This window comes from Myotis yumanensis, unplaced genomic scaffold (genome assembly GCF_028538775.1).
Source record: "Myotis yumanensis isolate MYYU_CA2020_CCGP unplaced genomic scaffold, mMyoYum1.0.hap1 SCAF_1, whole genome shotgun sequence".
Lineage (NCBI taxonomy): Eukaryota > Metazoa > Chordata > Mammalia > Chiroptera > Vespertilionidae > Myotis > Myotis yumanensis.
This window is the reverse complement of record NW_027223752.1, coordinates 236,701,103-236,713,976: the sequence shown is the minus strand read 5'-3', so window position 1 is coordinate 236,713,976 and position 12,874 is coordinate 236,701,103. Positions and strand designations below refer to the sequence as shown.

Here is a 12,874-nt window from a genome sequence, read left to right as displayed (position 1 = left end):
TGGGTGTTGGTCTTGTGTGTACAGAGTGGGCAGCCTCTGTAGGTTGTGTTGGTTGGTTGTGTGTGTGTGTGTGTGTGTGTGTGATGTGTGTTGCATTTCATGTGTTTGGAAGATATTATTTGGGTGTATGTATTTGTTGGAGGTGTATGTGTGTGTGTGTGTGTGTGTGATTGTTGCATTGCATGTTTGGAAGATATTATTTGGGCGTATGTGTTTGTTGGAGGTGTATGTGTGTGTGTGTGGTTGGTTGGTGATGTGTGTTGCATTGCATGTGTTTGGAAGATATTATTTGGGTGTATGTATTTGTTGGAGGTGTATGTGTGTGTGTGTGTGTGTGTGTGTGTGTGATGTGTGTTGCATTGCATGTGTTTGGAAGATATTATTTGGGTGTATGTATTTGTTGGAGGTGTATGTGTGTGTGTGTGTGGTTGGTTGGTGATGTGTGCTGTTTTTGTTTGTGTGTATATTGTATGTTGTTTGGATGTGTTGGGTGTCTGTGTGTTTGTTGTACATGTGTTGTATTGGTTTATTTGTGTTAGATGTGTGTTTTGTTGCAGAGCGTGCTGTGTATGCATACATTGATCATTGATGATGCGTGTTGATCCTGTGTGTGTGTGTGTGTGTGTGTGTGTGTGTGTAGGCAGGTAGGCGCTCTGGGTCCAGAGGGGGCCTAGCCTGGCCTCAGGTCCGCAGACGCTGCAGAGAGCGGGGCTGTGGCCCGCAGGCCGCGGGAGGGCGCTGTGGAGGAGGCGCACTGAGAGGGTCTCCCCAGCCTGGAGGGGCTCCGCGCGCTGGGGAAGGGGGAGTGGTCCCGCGGAGGGGAGCGGAAGGAAACCCGAGATTCTGAGTGAGGGCCCCGAGGTGCATCGGAGAGTGGACACTTGGTGGTCGGGGCGGGGAGGGGGGCAGGTGAAGGTGCTTCCAGGGGCCTCGGGCCCAGCCACGTGTGCGCGGCCCGGAGGGCGGGGAAGGAGCTGGGGAGACTGCAGGGCCCCGGAGGCACGGCCAGGCCGGCGCCAGCCGCCAAGTTGAAAGGCGGCCTTGGCCTCTCCGCGCCGCTTCCCATTGCGCCCCGGAGGGCGCGGGCAGGGCGCGCGGGCGGCGGCTCACAGCCGAGCTGCGGGTGGGGGATCCCTCGGTGCGTGGGGGTGGCGGGGGCGGTTCCGGCACGTTCGCAGCTTCACAGCCATAAGGTTCGCCTCGTGAGTCACTGTCTTCATGGAGCCTCTGGCGCGACCTGGGCCTTCAGCCCCGTGGTCGGGGAGCAGAGAAAGGAACCCTAAAAAAGGCGCTCTCAGCCGCCCCACCCCGGCCTCACAAATCGCCGACCTACCTGGGGCTGGGAGCGCCCGGTCCCGCCGCCGGTGCGGCTGCCTCACCAGGGCCCGCAGCCTCTCTGGTCCCGCCAGCGCGATCAGAAGCCGAGTCTGCAGACTGAGGCTTGTCTCCTCCCCAACAAAACGCAAACGCCGTCACAGACGGGGTGCAGGGAGGGGAGAAGCCCGCTCCCCCCGGGGATGGCGCCTGCTCCAGGACACAACAGGAAGGAGTTAAATTCGTAGAGCGAGGGCGGCCCATGTTCCAGCGACCTGCGCGCTTCGCCGGCCTTTTACAGCCGAGAGCAGGCCTGGCACTACCCAGCCCGCAGCGAGAGGAGCTGGGCGGTGCGGGAGGTGGGGGGGGCGGGGGGGGGGCGTGGGTCCCGAAGTGGAATCTGTGTTCGAACCCCTGCTCCGCCCCTCGCTGGCTGTGTGACCTGGGAGAATCATGTCGCCTCTCTGGACCACAGTCATCTCCCTGGGGAAACATCTCCTGGGGGGTTGGGGAGGCCGCGTGTGCGGGAACTCCTGCGGGCGCGGTGGGTGGAGACTCAGCGTGATGGATCCGCAAAGGACCGGGCCTGGGAACCCGCAGCCCACTCCGCCCTCGCTTGATCCACCAGCGATGGAGTTTGAAGGGCTGGGGTGAGTGAAAAGCCGTGCCCGGAGCCCCGCCGCCAATCCCCGCCAGACCGGGCGGCAGGACCTTGCTGGGGGCCTCACCCCACACCAGCGCACCGCTCGGACCCAGACAACGCTGAGCACTTTCCGTGCGCACGCCCTGTCCAGAGAGGGAATTAAACAGAAGAGGGGGCAAAGAAAGGGCTGAACGAGAAAAGACATGAAAATGAGAAAACTAAGGGGCATAGAAGTGGAAGGAAACCCGGACCCCAGGCGGGCGACGGGGGCGGGGTGGACGGGGCGGGGTCCCTTCCATTCCTGCCGAGTCCCTGGGTGGGGGAAGGGGGAGCGCCAGCCTCGCCTGCAGCTAGCGCCTCGCTGGAGCCGAGGCGCTTCTGCAGAGCGCGAGCCCTTGCTCATTATGCAATTATGTTGCTCTGACTTTGCCTGGACCCTAAATTGCCAAGTCCCGGCCGGAGGAGACACCGGAACAGACCCCGCTGTTCCCCTTTTCCTACTCGTTGACAGCACTCCGGTGCCACGAAGGCTCCGTGAACTGAGAAAATTCAGATCCCCCCCGGGTATTCCCTGGGCACCCTCTGCACAGGGCTCGTGGACACTTTTCCAAAATTCGGGGATGGGGGTGGGGGGAGATTCCCAGGCCCATTTCGCAGATGAGAAAACGAAGGACCCATGAGATGGAGGGATCTTCTCTACCCCAAGTCAGGCAGTCGCAGGGCTGGGCTGAACCACACTGGCTTGTCTGACTTCAAGTTCAATGCTCTCCCCAGGAAAGCAGAATCGCCAGAAGGGGCCCAGAAAGGAACCCATAAGGTTTGTGGGGGCCAGGGTGGGTCCCCTGCGCATGGCCACTCGGGTTGTTTAATGTATATGGGGGGGGGGGGAATCAGCCCTCAACGTTTTTCAAGGGCTCCGTGGGCCTGGGAATCTGAAAACTTTTAAAGATGGGACTCCGTGCGCTTCTCTTGGGGACCAAGAGGCTCAGACTCGAGTTCTGGCCGCGCTTCTGGAAGCCCAGAGACCGGGCTCCCCCAGACCATCTTGGTGCCACGGACCCGCACTCCCCAGCAAGCTTGTTTTCTTCCCGTCGGGGGGGGGGGGGGGGCGAGAAGGGAATATTTGCGGAGCCACAGAGGCTGAGGGACTGGAGACCCTGGGTACCGGGGAACCTGCCCAGCGCGCGCTCAGGGTGCGTGCGCGAAACCCTGCGCTCTCTTGGGAGTTCCTAGGCGGACCTGCCTTCGGTCCCTGGGGCTGGAAATACCCAGCGCGCCCCAGACGGGGTTTCCACGCTGCGCAACGGTTTCTATCTGTGGAGACGTCCACGCGCCCCAAGCCCCAACGCCAGGTACTTCAGCTTTAACAAATTCATCTGCTGGCTTCCCGTCTTAATAATGGTCCGCCTGGCTACAGTGGCGGCTCGGGCTGTCCTGCGTGGGTGCGGGCTGGAGGCGCCAGCCACTGCGGACCTGAGGCGGGGTGGCGGGAAGAAGCGTGTGCAGGTCTGGTGAGAATTAAGTCTGGGGGTCCCCCAACTCTAAGGGAACAGAGCGGTGCCTGGAACATAGTAGGCTTTATTGACTAAGAGGGCAACGTCCTTGCAGAAATCCCCCCAGAAGGCTAAACTTGGCGCTCGCTCAAATGTGTCCTCCTGGAAGCCTTAAGTTAACTTTCTGTATTAAAAGAAAAACAGAGTTTGTTCGAGTTTGGAGGTAGGGCTCATGCAGAGAGGACACGCCAAGGCGGGGAGCAGTTGCCCTGGGCTCTCAGTGTTGTTTTTTTCTAGGGGTCAGTCCGGGTCTTAATTGGGGGTGTGAAGGCGCTCACATTCTGGCAGCTCGAAATTAGTTCCACAAACCCTGCCGCGGCGGCTTAAAGCAGCAAAGCATTCCCTCCACCCCACCTGGCCGCCTGTGGGAAAGGCAGGGCTGCGGGGTGGGAATTGTCTGGATTAGCTGTCTGCAGGCATCAAACCATTTGGGTGATTCGCTTTGTTTTCGGAGACAGGTTAAAAGGGGGAGAAAAAAAGAAAGAGTCGGTTCTGGGTCGCCTGAACAAGTGTCGATTTCAGCTTAAAGTGAATTGGAAAATTGAGCCTAATTATCCCAGGTAATTGCTTCAATTCTCCACTTGACTTTGCTAATGCAGATCTGTCCTCCGTGTGCAGAAAGACAGCCCCTCCTGTCCCCGAAGAGCCTGTGGTCACCTCCGAAAGTTGCTGGCATAAAACCACCATCGCACGGAAAAGCAATCGTAGGTGGGAAGAGGTGGCAAGAAGTAGAACTCCAAGACGAAATCAGTGCCGAGATCCATTCTTGTAGCTTAAAATTAATTTATTTAACAAATATAGCTATAATATAAATGATAATAAAATTTCAAATATACAGTATATTACACCCAATCCCTTCCAAAGGGATTCTCGAGAGCCACACAAATGTACTGTTAAATAGAAAGAGAATTTTAAATTTTTATTTTACAATTTTTTTTCTGGTACTGGTAAGAGAGAGAGGTCCCTTCAACCTACCTTCGTAATGCATCTGTGTACACCCCCGACCCCCCACCCCAAAGCTAACGCTTGGCTGCTCAGGCCAGAAGTGTTCCCACGGAAGGACCGGGAGCCATATCTCCCGGCATGCTCTTCTCTCCCAGGATCCTCCGTTCCAACATCTTCAAACTTGAATTTCTCCGTGCTTTTCCTGCCTGGGATCAGGACAGGAGGCAGGGGTGCTGGAGAAGTGGCCTCTGGTCCTGGCCCAACTGCTAACTCTGCTGGGGACCCGGTGGGTCAATGTCTTAACCTCTCTGGCCTCAGTTTCCCCATCTGTAACACGAGGGGGGTGGGTCTAGATTCTAGAACAGAAGGGACCCTTCCAGTCACATTTTTGGAAGAGGATCGGACTTCAGAGAGTGAAATCAGGGAGACACCAGAGCTGAGCGGGAGCTAAAGGAAGGAGCCAGGCGGTGCTGAACAGGGGAGCTCGCGGGGGACGCCCCTGCTGCTTGCAGAAGGCTGGGGCTGGAGGAATCGGCTGGTGCCACGGGTGGGCGGCCCTGGGGCCCTCTATGTCAGGTGGTACATGCTGTAGCCTACATGCGCCGTGTAGAGTCCCACGGGCGCCACGGGCAGCGCGGCGCGCTGAAAGGGGCCCGAGGCGCCATAGAGTGAGGCGCCGGCTGCGGCTGCCACAGCCGCCGGGCCGCCCAGCGGGAAGGAGAGGCCAAAGGCGGCCGGTGGCAGCATGGGCTTCGCAGCCATCTTCAGCTTTTCCAGCTCTGCCTCCTGCAGTCTCTTGGCCTTGGCGCGGCGGTTCTGGAACCAGATCTTCACCTGCGTCTCGGTGAGGCTGAGCGAGCTGGAGAACTCGGCGCGCTCGGCGATGGACAGGTACTGCTTCTGTCGGAACTTGCGCTCCAGCGCCAGCAGCTGCGCGGTGGTGAAGGGCGTCCTCGGCTTGCGGTTGGTCTTGTGCTTGCGCAGGGTGCATGCTGGGGGGCTCAGGCGCCCTAGGGGGCCGAGAGAGAAAGAAGCAGGGGGTTAAGAGGGAGTGCGCGGGAGCGTCATCGGCCCCCTAAAAACTAGTTCATGATGGATAATAATGCCGTCTATTCATTTGGCCCTTGGAAAGTATTTTCTCCACTTCCCACCACCACCCAGAAGAGGAGACGTTCTTGTCTACTTTTTTCAAATGAAGAAACGTAAGAGTTCAGATGAAACATACCCAGGTTCAAGGCCCGAGCATAAGTGGGGAGAAGTGACCGGCCCAATGCGGATGGCCGCGTTGGCGGGACTGTCCCAGCCGGACCTTCTCCCACTGCCGCGCACATGGGGGCCATGGCTGTTACTAGGGCTGATGAGACACCCAGACTGAGGCCCTGCGCCCAGTCCAAGAACACACCGGGTATGCTGGCGGAACACCGATCTGTGTCCACTGAGTGCTCGGCGCTCGGCTAGGCCACAGCGGCAGAATCCAGATCTCCAAATTCCAATCTTTAAAGTGAGTTCCTACCCGGCTCTAAGGGCAGTCCCCCGCACCGCAGGTGGAGCAAAGCCCCGGGTTCCAAGATCACACCGAGGCCAAGTCCTGCCGTGTGGAGGGGGGTGGGAAAGAGACTGCATTCGAAGGGGGCTTCTTCTGATCCTATGATGATCTCAACTGTCTCTTGGCCCTCTCCTGCCCCCAGAGCCCTTGGCCCTCTGGTCACACTCAAATGTGAGGTCCAGTGGGAAGAGGTGTGTGCAACCGCTTCTGGCGTCTCCCGGACCTGCGGCTCAGTCCACAGACATCAAAAGTGCAGAACAATCTTTTTCTTATGACTTCAAGGACGGACATGAGCCAGCTGGGGACGGGGCCCACCGGTCAGGGCAGCCCCTGCCATGCCAGGCAGCTGTGCCCAAATAAAACGTGGAACACTTTTCGCCTAGGACAAGAGGCAACTTTAGGGTCCAGGCAGAGGCCCCCACCAAATTCCCAAGCCCGGGAAAGGACATGATGCCTACGCAGCCGCTTCTCTCTGGGGGGGAAATGAATTCAAATCTGGAATGTTTCACCATGCGGGTTTTGCCTAATTATGCATTTTTTCAAGCCTTAAACAAATAAAAACAAATGATCCTTTGGGTCCTCAGACCACCAGGATGTGAGTCAAACGAAAATTCGGGTTAACAGTCCCTCCTTCTTTCCCAATCAAAGACACTGAGAGTCAGGGAAGCGGTTGGCCCCGGAGTCCATTTCCGCCAGGCCACCCGAGGGGCGGACATTCCTTTTGCCAGCGACAGCGCAGTGCTGGGCCACCTTCCCCGGCCATTAGGCCCAGGGAGGGGCTTGCCTTTCAAAGACGTTTTAATCCCCAGATAAAAATCATTCCTCAGCATCGCGCCATTGAATTCGGGTTGCTATTATGCCGCGCAAAATAATCGGAGGAAACGAGGAAAACTTGGGAATTTCCCGTGCTCCTGAAATATCTTCGAGCTGGTTCGCTGGGCAGAGAAGCCGGGGGCCACCAGGCCTTGGCATAGCCGTGAAAGCGCCTTTGGGAGCGGAGTCCGCGGCAGTGGCCCTGGCGGAACCTCTGGGCGCTTCCAACCGGTTCAGAGGGGGCGCCTCCCACTAATTGACTGGGTGCCCCGCCCCCTCCACTGGACCTGAGCATCCCCCCTCCCCCTAGCCCCCTCAAAGTACCAAGAATCTGCCTGAAACTTAGAGGTGGGGGGAGGGGAATTTTGCAAGAGCTCCAGAACCTTCCGGCGAAGAGATACTTTCTTGGGGGGTGGCGGGGAGACACCAGGCTTCTACTATGAGAAAGTGAAACTCCCCGTGCAGGGAAGATGTCGGCGCCGCTGGGACCCACCCGCTGGGGTAACGGCGAGGTAGCAGGGCTTAGGATCGGACGGGGGAGCAGGGACTCCCCGGGGTGGTTTGGTGGGGGCAGGAGGACAGAGTGCTCGGACACCCGTGCCCAACAAGTAAAGTCCCACCCGCACGGTCGCCTAACCAAGGCCAGGAGCCCGCGAAAGTGGACCCAGCGCTGGGCCTTAGCCAGGTCTCGAACCATCTTCCTGGGTGGAAGTGGGAATGCGCAGACCCCGACCTCCCCGCCATCGTAGACACAGCGCCGGCTCCAGGTACCCGCAGCAGGTACGCCAGCACCGGAGACACGCAGGCGCCGGCGCGCGGCCTGGCGCCCTCGGGCCCCGCATCCCCGCCCGCCCCCCTCCCCCGCTGCCTGCTGCAGGCTACTCACTGGCTGGGGGCGGGGAGAAGCGGGGGTTCTGCATCCACGGGGTCCTCTCGGACTTCTCGGGGCTCTCGGCTTTGACCATGGCATCTTCTGGGAGCTTGAGGAGTCCTCCCACCGAGAAATGGCCGAGCGGCCGCGGCGAGGACGGCGCGTCTGGGGCGCCCAACGACCCGGGCCGGGCGCCCAGGGGCTGCGCGGAGCCGCCCGCTGCCTGTGCGCCCTCGGAGGCCACCAGGGCGCTCTCCTTGGCCCCGGGCTTCCTGTGGTCGGCCATCAGCGCCTCCACGCTGAAGGGCAGGACAGAAGGGGACACTTTGGGCTTGGCCCCCTCCTCGTCTGTGCCCATGGCGGCCGCCGCGGCTGCGGTGCTGCTGGGGGTCTGGCCCCCGCCGCCCCCCGCTGGCTTGCCGAAGGCAGAGTCCTCCACTTTCACACCGAGTGGCAAAGAAGTCATGTCAGCAGCCGGGGCCATGCAGAGCCGGGCCCCCACTCCAGCCGCAGCACGGGCCAGCCGCCGGGCATGGGCTTCGGGCGGGCTGGGAGCGCCGCTGGCCTCGGAGCGCGCCCCGGGCCCTGGCCGGGCGGGCCCTCCCGCGCGCGCCTCCCGCCCCTCCCCAGAAGGCCAGCTCGCGCGCTCGGGGCCTGGCTCTCGGCGGGGCCGCTGCGCAGGCGGAGTTCCCGGGCGCACTCGCCGGCTCCGGGTCGGGCCGCCGATTCCCAGAGAACTTGTTAATAAGGCGAGGCCAGCGCGGCGGCGGCCAATCAGCGCGCGAGGGGGCGGGCCCGACGCGACCCATTGGGCTAAGCTCCTGCGGACTTGCCCCTGGGCGCTCTGGGCCTCGGGGCGCGCGGGGCAGGGCGGGGCCCCGGAGGGCAGGGAGGGGCGGGGTGCGGGAGAAACTTTCCTCCGCGCTAGCCCGGGGCTGCTTCTCCCTCTCGGGGGTCCCCTTGGGTCTCTATTTTTTTCTGGGTGTCTGGGGGTCCCTTCCCTTGTCCTCGTTCCTTCTCTTCTGCCCTCCCCCCTCCTCCCCTTCCCTTATCGCCACTCTCACCCACGCCTCCCTTTTTTCTCTACCCCTTTCCTTTTCTCTCTTCCACGCTTCTTACCTTTCTCTTCAGTCAGTTACTGTGTCTGTTGCTCTGTCCCGACCCCTATCCGTCTCCCCTCTTCCCTACCACGATCATTTGAGTCGAGGTCATTGGTTACATATTCCTTTCATAGCTTTAAAAGTTGCAGTTATGTATTCCACCAAAAAGACGGAATATGACTTGCTTTTTAAAGCGCCTTTATTTTCTTTCTCTGCTGCAATCTTCAAAACCTCTGCGTGAAAGTGGGCCTTTGTCTCCTTCTGAGCGCTGGACTGGGGTTTGCCTCAAGAAGCCAGGCTCCCGGTGCTGTGGATGTTAAGAATAGCTATACACAATATTGTCCGGAATCAATCATCCATTTTCATATGTGATGTGTACTTTTCCCGCTCCGAACTTCTCCCGGGAGGATTGCAAACTGGCCACCTCTACTGGCCACCGGCTGGGGGAAAGGAGCAGCGGGTCCTTTCGCTATAGAACTTATTGAAATAAAACCAACAGAAACGTCAACAAAACCCTGATCTGGCCTTAGCGTGACCTCAAACAGAGCATCCGTAGAAACAGTAACACTCGCTATCTCTGGCCGGCGATGGTCGTGGAGGGGGTGGGCGCACTTCAGGGAGGGGGTCTGGAGAGAGGCCGGCTCCTGGCGTGGATCCGTGGGGCTGGGCGCGAGAGCGTTTGTTGTGCCAGTTTCGGAGGAAACGTGATTTTATTCTCGCTGTTAGAAAACAGAGGAAAATGAGTTGGGGGCCTGGGGAGGCGTTAGATCTAGGCAAACCCCGGGCAGGGCTCCGCCGATTTCTGCGCCACCGTTTTATGGCCTCTTATCCCGGAGCCCAGGCCCGCGGCTCCCGGAGAGCGAGCGGCCGTGATTGGCGGCTCTCCGGGGCCGGCCATTGATGACTGCGGGGTTCTAATCTCCAGGAAACACAGGGGCTGCCTCGGCCATTTAGGGGTAATTATCCCAGCGCGGAGGGACAGCGAATTCCCTCGACTTTTAACTGGGCGCAATAAAAGCGGTAGATTAGGGCCGTCCCGATTAAGGAAAATGAATGACTAGAGCGGGAACTTTATTACCCGGGCCGGCGTCCGGGGTCTGGCGGGAGGGGCTGGGCTGCGGACGCCAGGGCGATCGGCAGCCTCGCATCTGTCCACAGGCTCAGAGATAAGTTAGGGCCGTGGGGCGGGCTCGGGGATAGTCGCGTCGGGGAAATTTACGCCGCCTCTCCAGATTTCTTACACACCCGAGACTGCAACCCAGGCACCAGGCTGGGCTTGCAGCCTCCAGCTCCCGTCGTCGGGCCCAGCTGGAGGCGCGGGGCACCAAAGCGGCCAGTTTCGGAGGAAACGTGATAGCGAGTCCTTCCTCCAGGTAGGGGAACAGAGGTGCGCCTGAGGATGCAAGGCTAGAAGGCGGCACCACGCCACCCTATTGCTGCGCGCACTGATGCCCAGCAAGGCTGCAGGCCCAGCACCTTGCTAGCAGCCCAGCGGTCCAATTAGGTTGCCTCTGCGTCCACCCCCTCCGCACTCTGCCCTCGGGTTAAATGGGGAGAGGAAACTGAGGTTTCTGGACTTTTTAGGTCAAGAAAAGGAAAAAAAAAAAGCGAACTTGCTTGGTTTGGCCTTCATCTCCCATCTCAGAATGTTTGGCTCCCGAAGCACTTTGATGATCCGATGTAGTTCAGAGCTTTCTCCCTAGAAAAACGCACATAGGCCAAAACAGCTTAAGGGGCTCTAGGAGTCCCTAGTTTGGAACCCCTGACATAGGGCGGGGCAGGGGGCTCGAACCCTGCCAGTGGCCGTCTCCCGCGGCCTGTGCAGCCAAGCGGGTCGCGGGCCGGGCCGGGCGGCCGGAGCAGGGCCGCATGCTAATTGCGGGGATAAACAATCTGTCACGATCCCTCAGCGCGCCTAATAGGCAGACGAGGATGTTGTTTTTAGGCGCCAGCGGCGGCGGGATCAAAGACGGCAGCCGGCGCAGGGGCCCTTGAAGTCGCGCCCCCGCCCCCTGGGAGCGAACCGCCTGCACCCGCAGCCCCCAGTCCCGCCGCCGGCCCGCAGGCATCCCGAGCCGGGCCCGAACCCCGTGGCATCTTTTTTTTTTTTAGGTTCGGTCTGGGTTCGTGTCTGCTCTCGCCCGGCGCGGCGGGTTGGGCGCGTGCACGCGGTGTCGGGCGACCAGAGTGTGTCTGCAGCGGGGAAAGGGGTCCGGAGGCGACTCCACGTGGACTCCCCGCTCGGCATAGCACCACCTCCTCCACGGACCCGCCGCGGGGCTGCGGGAGAGACGCCCCGGTTCCGAGGGAAGGGAGTCAGAGCAAAAGAAACAACTAATGTCTCCGCGTCTCCGGGACGCGTGGTTCCCGCGGGGGGAAACGCACACGTTTGGGGGCGTTTATTCTCGTCTGGGCCTTTTCGCATTGCCCGGGCGGTGCGCTCCTCCAGCTGACACCGCCGGAGGCTGCTCTGTTATCTCGCCGGCAGCACGAACTCCCGGGCGCTGCTCCCCGGCCGGTCTCCGCGCGCCGCCGCCGAGGGCCCGGCTGTAATTCACGCCTGGCAAGGGCAGGGCTGGCCCGCAGCAGATAAAGCTCTGGGCCCGGCAAGGCTTCCATTCTCGCTCCCTCCGCTCCGCGCCCCTCCTGCCCCTCCTCGCTCCATCCCTCATCCACCGGGCACCTAGAGCAGCCCTGTCCCCCAACCAAGCGCCCAGGCACTTCGGATCCGAACGGCTAAACCGGTGGTACCCTCCCCCGCCCCCCCCCCCCCCCCGGGAAAAAGCCCGCTGATTGTCAGAGGGGGTTCGGCGGCAGAGGGAGCGGGCTGTTGGTTTTAAGACTCCCCACCCCCACGCCCCCATAAAGACGCATTTTTAGAGCGATCCCGTCTGAAAGGCCGTTGTCACTCTCTGGGAAGCGCCGCGCGAAGGGCAGGCTGGCCCCTCACTTTCGCCTCCGTCGGGTTTTTTGTTGATGCCCCCCACACACACACACACACACACATACACCTTCTCCAATGCATTTTGTGGCCTCGACCCAGGAATCCCGCGTGCATTTTTTAAAATGTGCAGCTCAGTGGGATCCCCGGGCAATTAGCGAGTCCCAAACAGTCCTCTTTAATAGAATGAATGTGCTATGAAAACCGATTACCCGGAACGATTTATTTTGGTGGGAATTCACCAATCTCCAGGAGGGCGGCGGAGGGGGGGGAGAGAAGAGGCATTTTGTCCTGCGGGGGAGGAGGTTGAGGCGGAGACAGAAAGCGCGACCTAGGGATCCTGGAACCTGGGGAGGGGCCTCCAGGCTCCGCGATCCCGGGTCTTTGGGCCTCTGTGGCGGGGAGTGAGCGGCTGGGAGTCGGAGGTTCGGGGAGCTGTCTGGGAGGACTGAGGGCACCCCTCACCCTGGGGGAGGATTTCACAGCTTGAAAGACCCGAGGACTCCCCAGTCCAGGGAGTCTTCAGCTCCTGACCGACGACCCACAGCACAGATCCGGGGCCAAATGCTTTTTTTTCTGCTTTCCCAGGACCCGGCAGAATTGAGGCCATTTAAAGAGTTTGGGTGCCCTTCTTTAACGCAAAGCCAAGAAAGAAAGGGGGGGGAAAAGCTGCTTGTAAAAAATAAATTCTCCTTGCAAATTCCTCCGCTACAGCGGACCCCACTTGTAAGAGGGCACTGCCCCAGTGCAGGGGGAGGGGGGATCACCCCGCGGGCGCCCGGGAGGACTCCCCGCGCCTCTCCCTGGCCCGCCCCTCCCCCTCCGGCTGCGCTCTGTCTGCTCAGGCCGGGGCTTCCTGGTGCCTTTAGGTTCGCAGGGGAGTGAGGGGGCCTGGATCCGCGGGAGAGCGAGGGGCCCTTCTTTAAAATGGCCCAGAATTAATGTGATCTCGACATGAGGGTGCACTTGGGGAAGATGAAAGCGGAGGCCGGCGGCTCCTCCTCGAGCTCTATAATTATAGATAATATATCCCATTTCAAAGCAATTAGACCAATCAGGCGTAACGAACCACTTTGCTGCCGACGAATAACAAAGGCGCACGGTTATTTAAGCCTGGAGATGTGGGGCAGACCCCGAGGCTCCGGGGG

General features: G+C 60.3%; 1 protein-coding gene across 1 annotated transcript; it reads right to left on the bottom strand.

The window, feature by feature from the left end:
• Positions 1-4,284: 4,284 nt before the first annotated feature.
• Positions 4,285-8,366, bottom strand: MSX1 (msh homeobox 1). The gene is made up of 2 exons (XM_070411280.1): positions 7,701-8,366; positions 4,285-5,465 (listed from the first exon to the last, which is right to left on the bottom strand). The coding sequence occupies exons 1-2, from the start codon at positions 8,167-8,169 to the stop codon at positions 5,023-5,025; spliced, it is 912 nt and encodes a 303-aa protein (XP_070267381.1). The 5' UTR covers positions 8,170-8,366; the 3' UTR covers positions 4,285-5,022.
• Between the last annotated feature and the right edge of the window lie 4,508 nt (positions 8,367-12,874).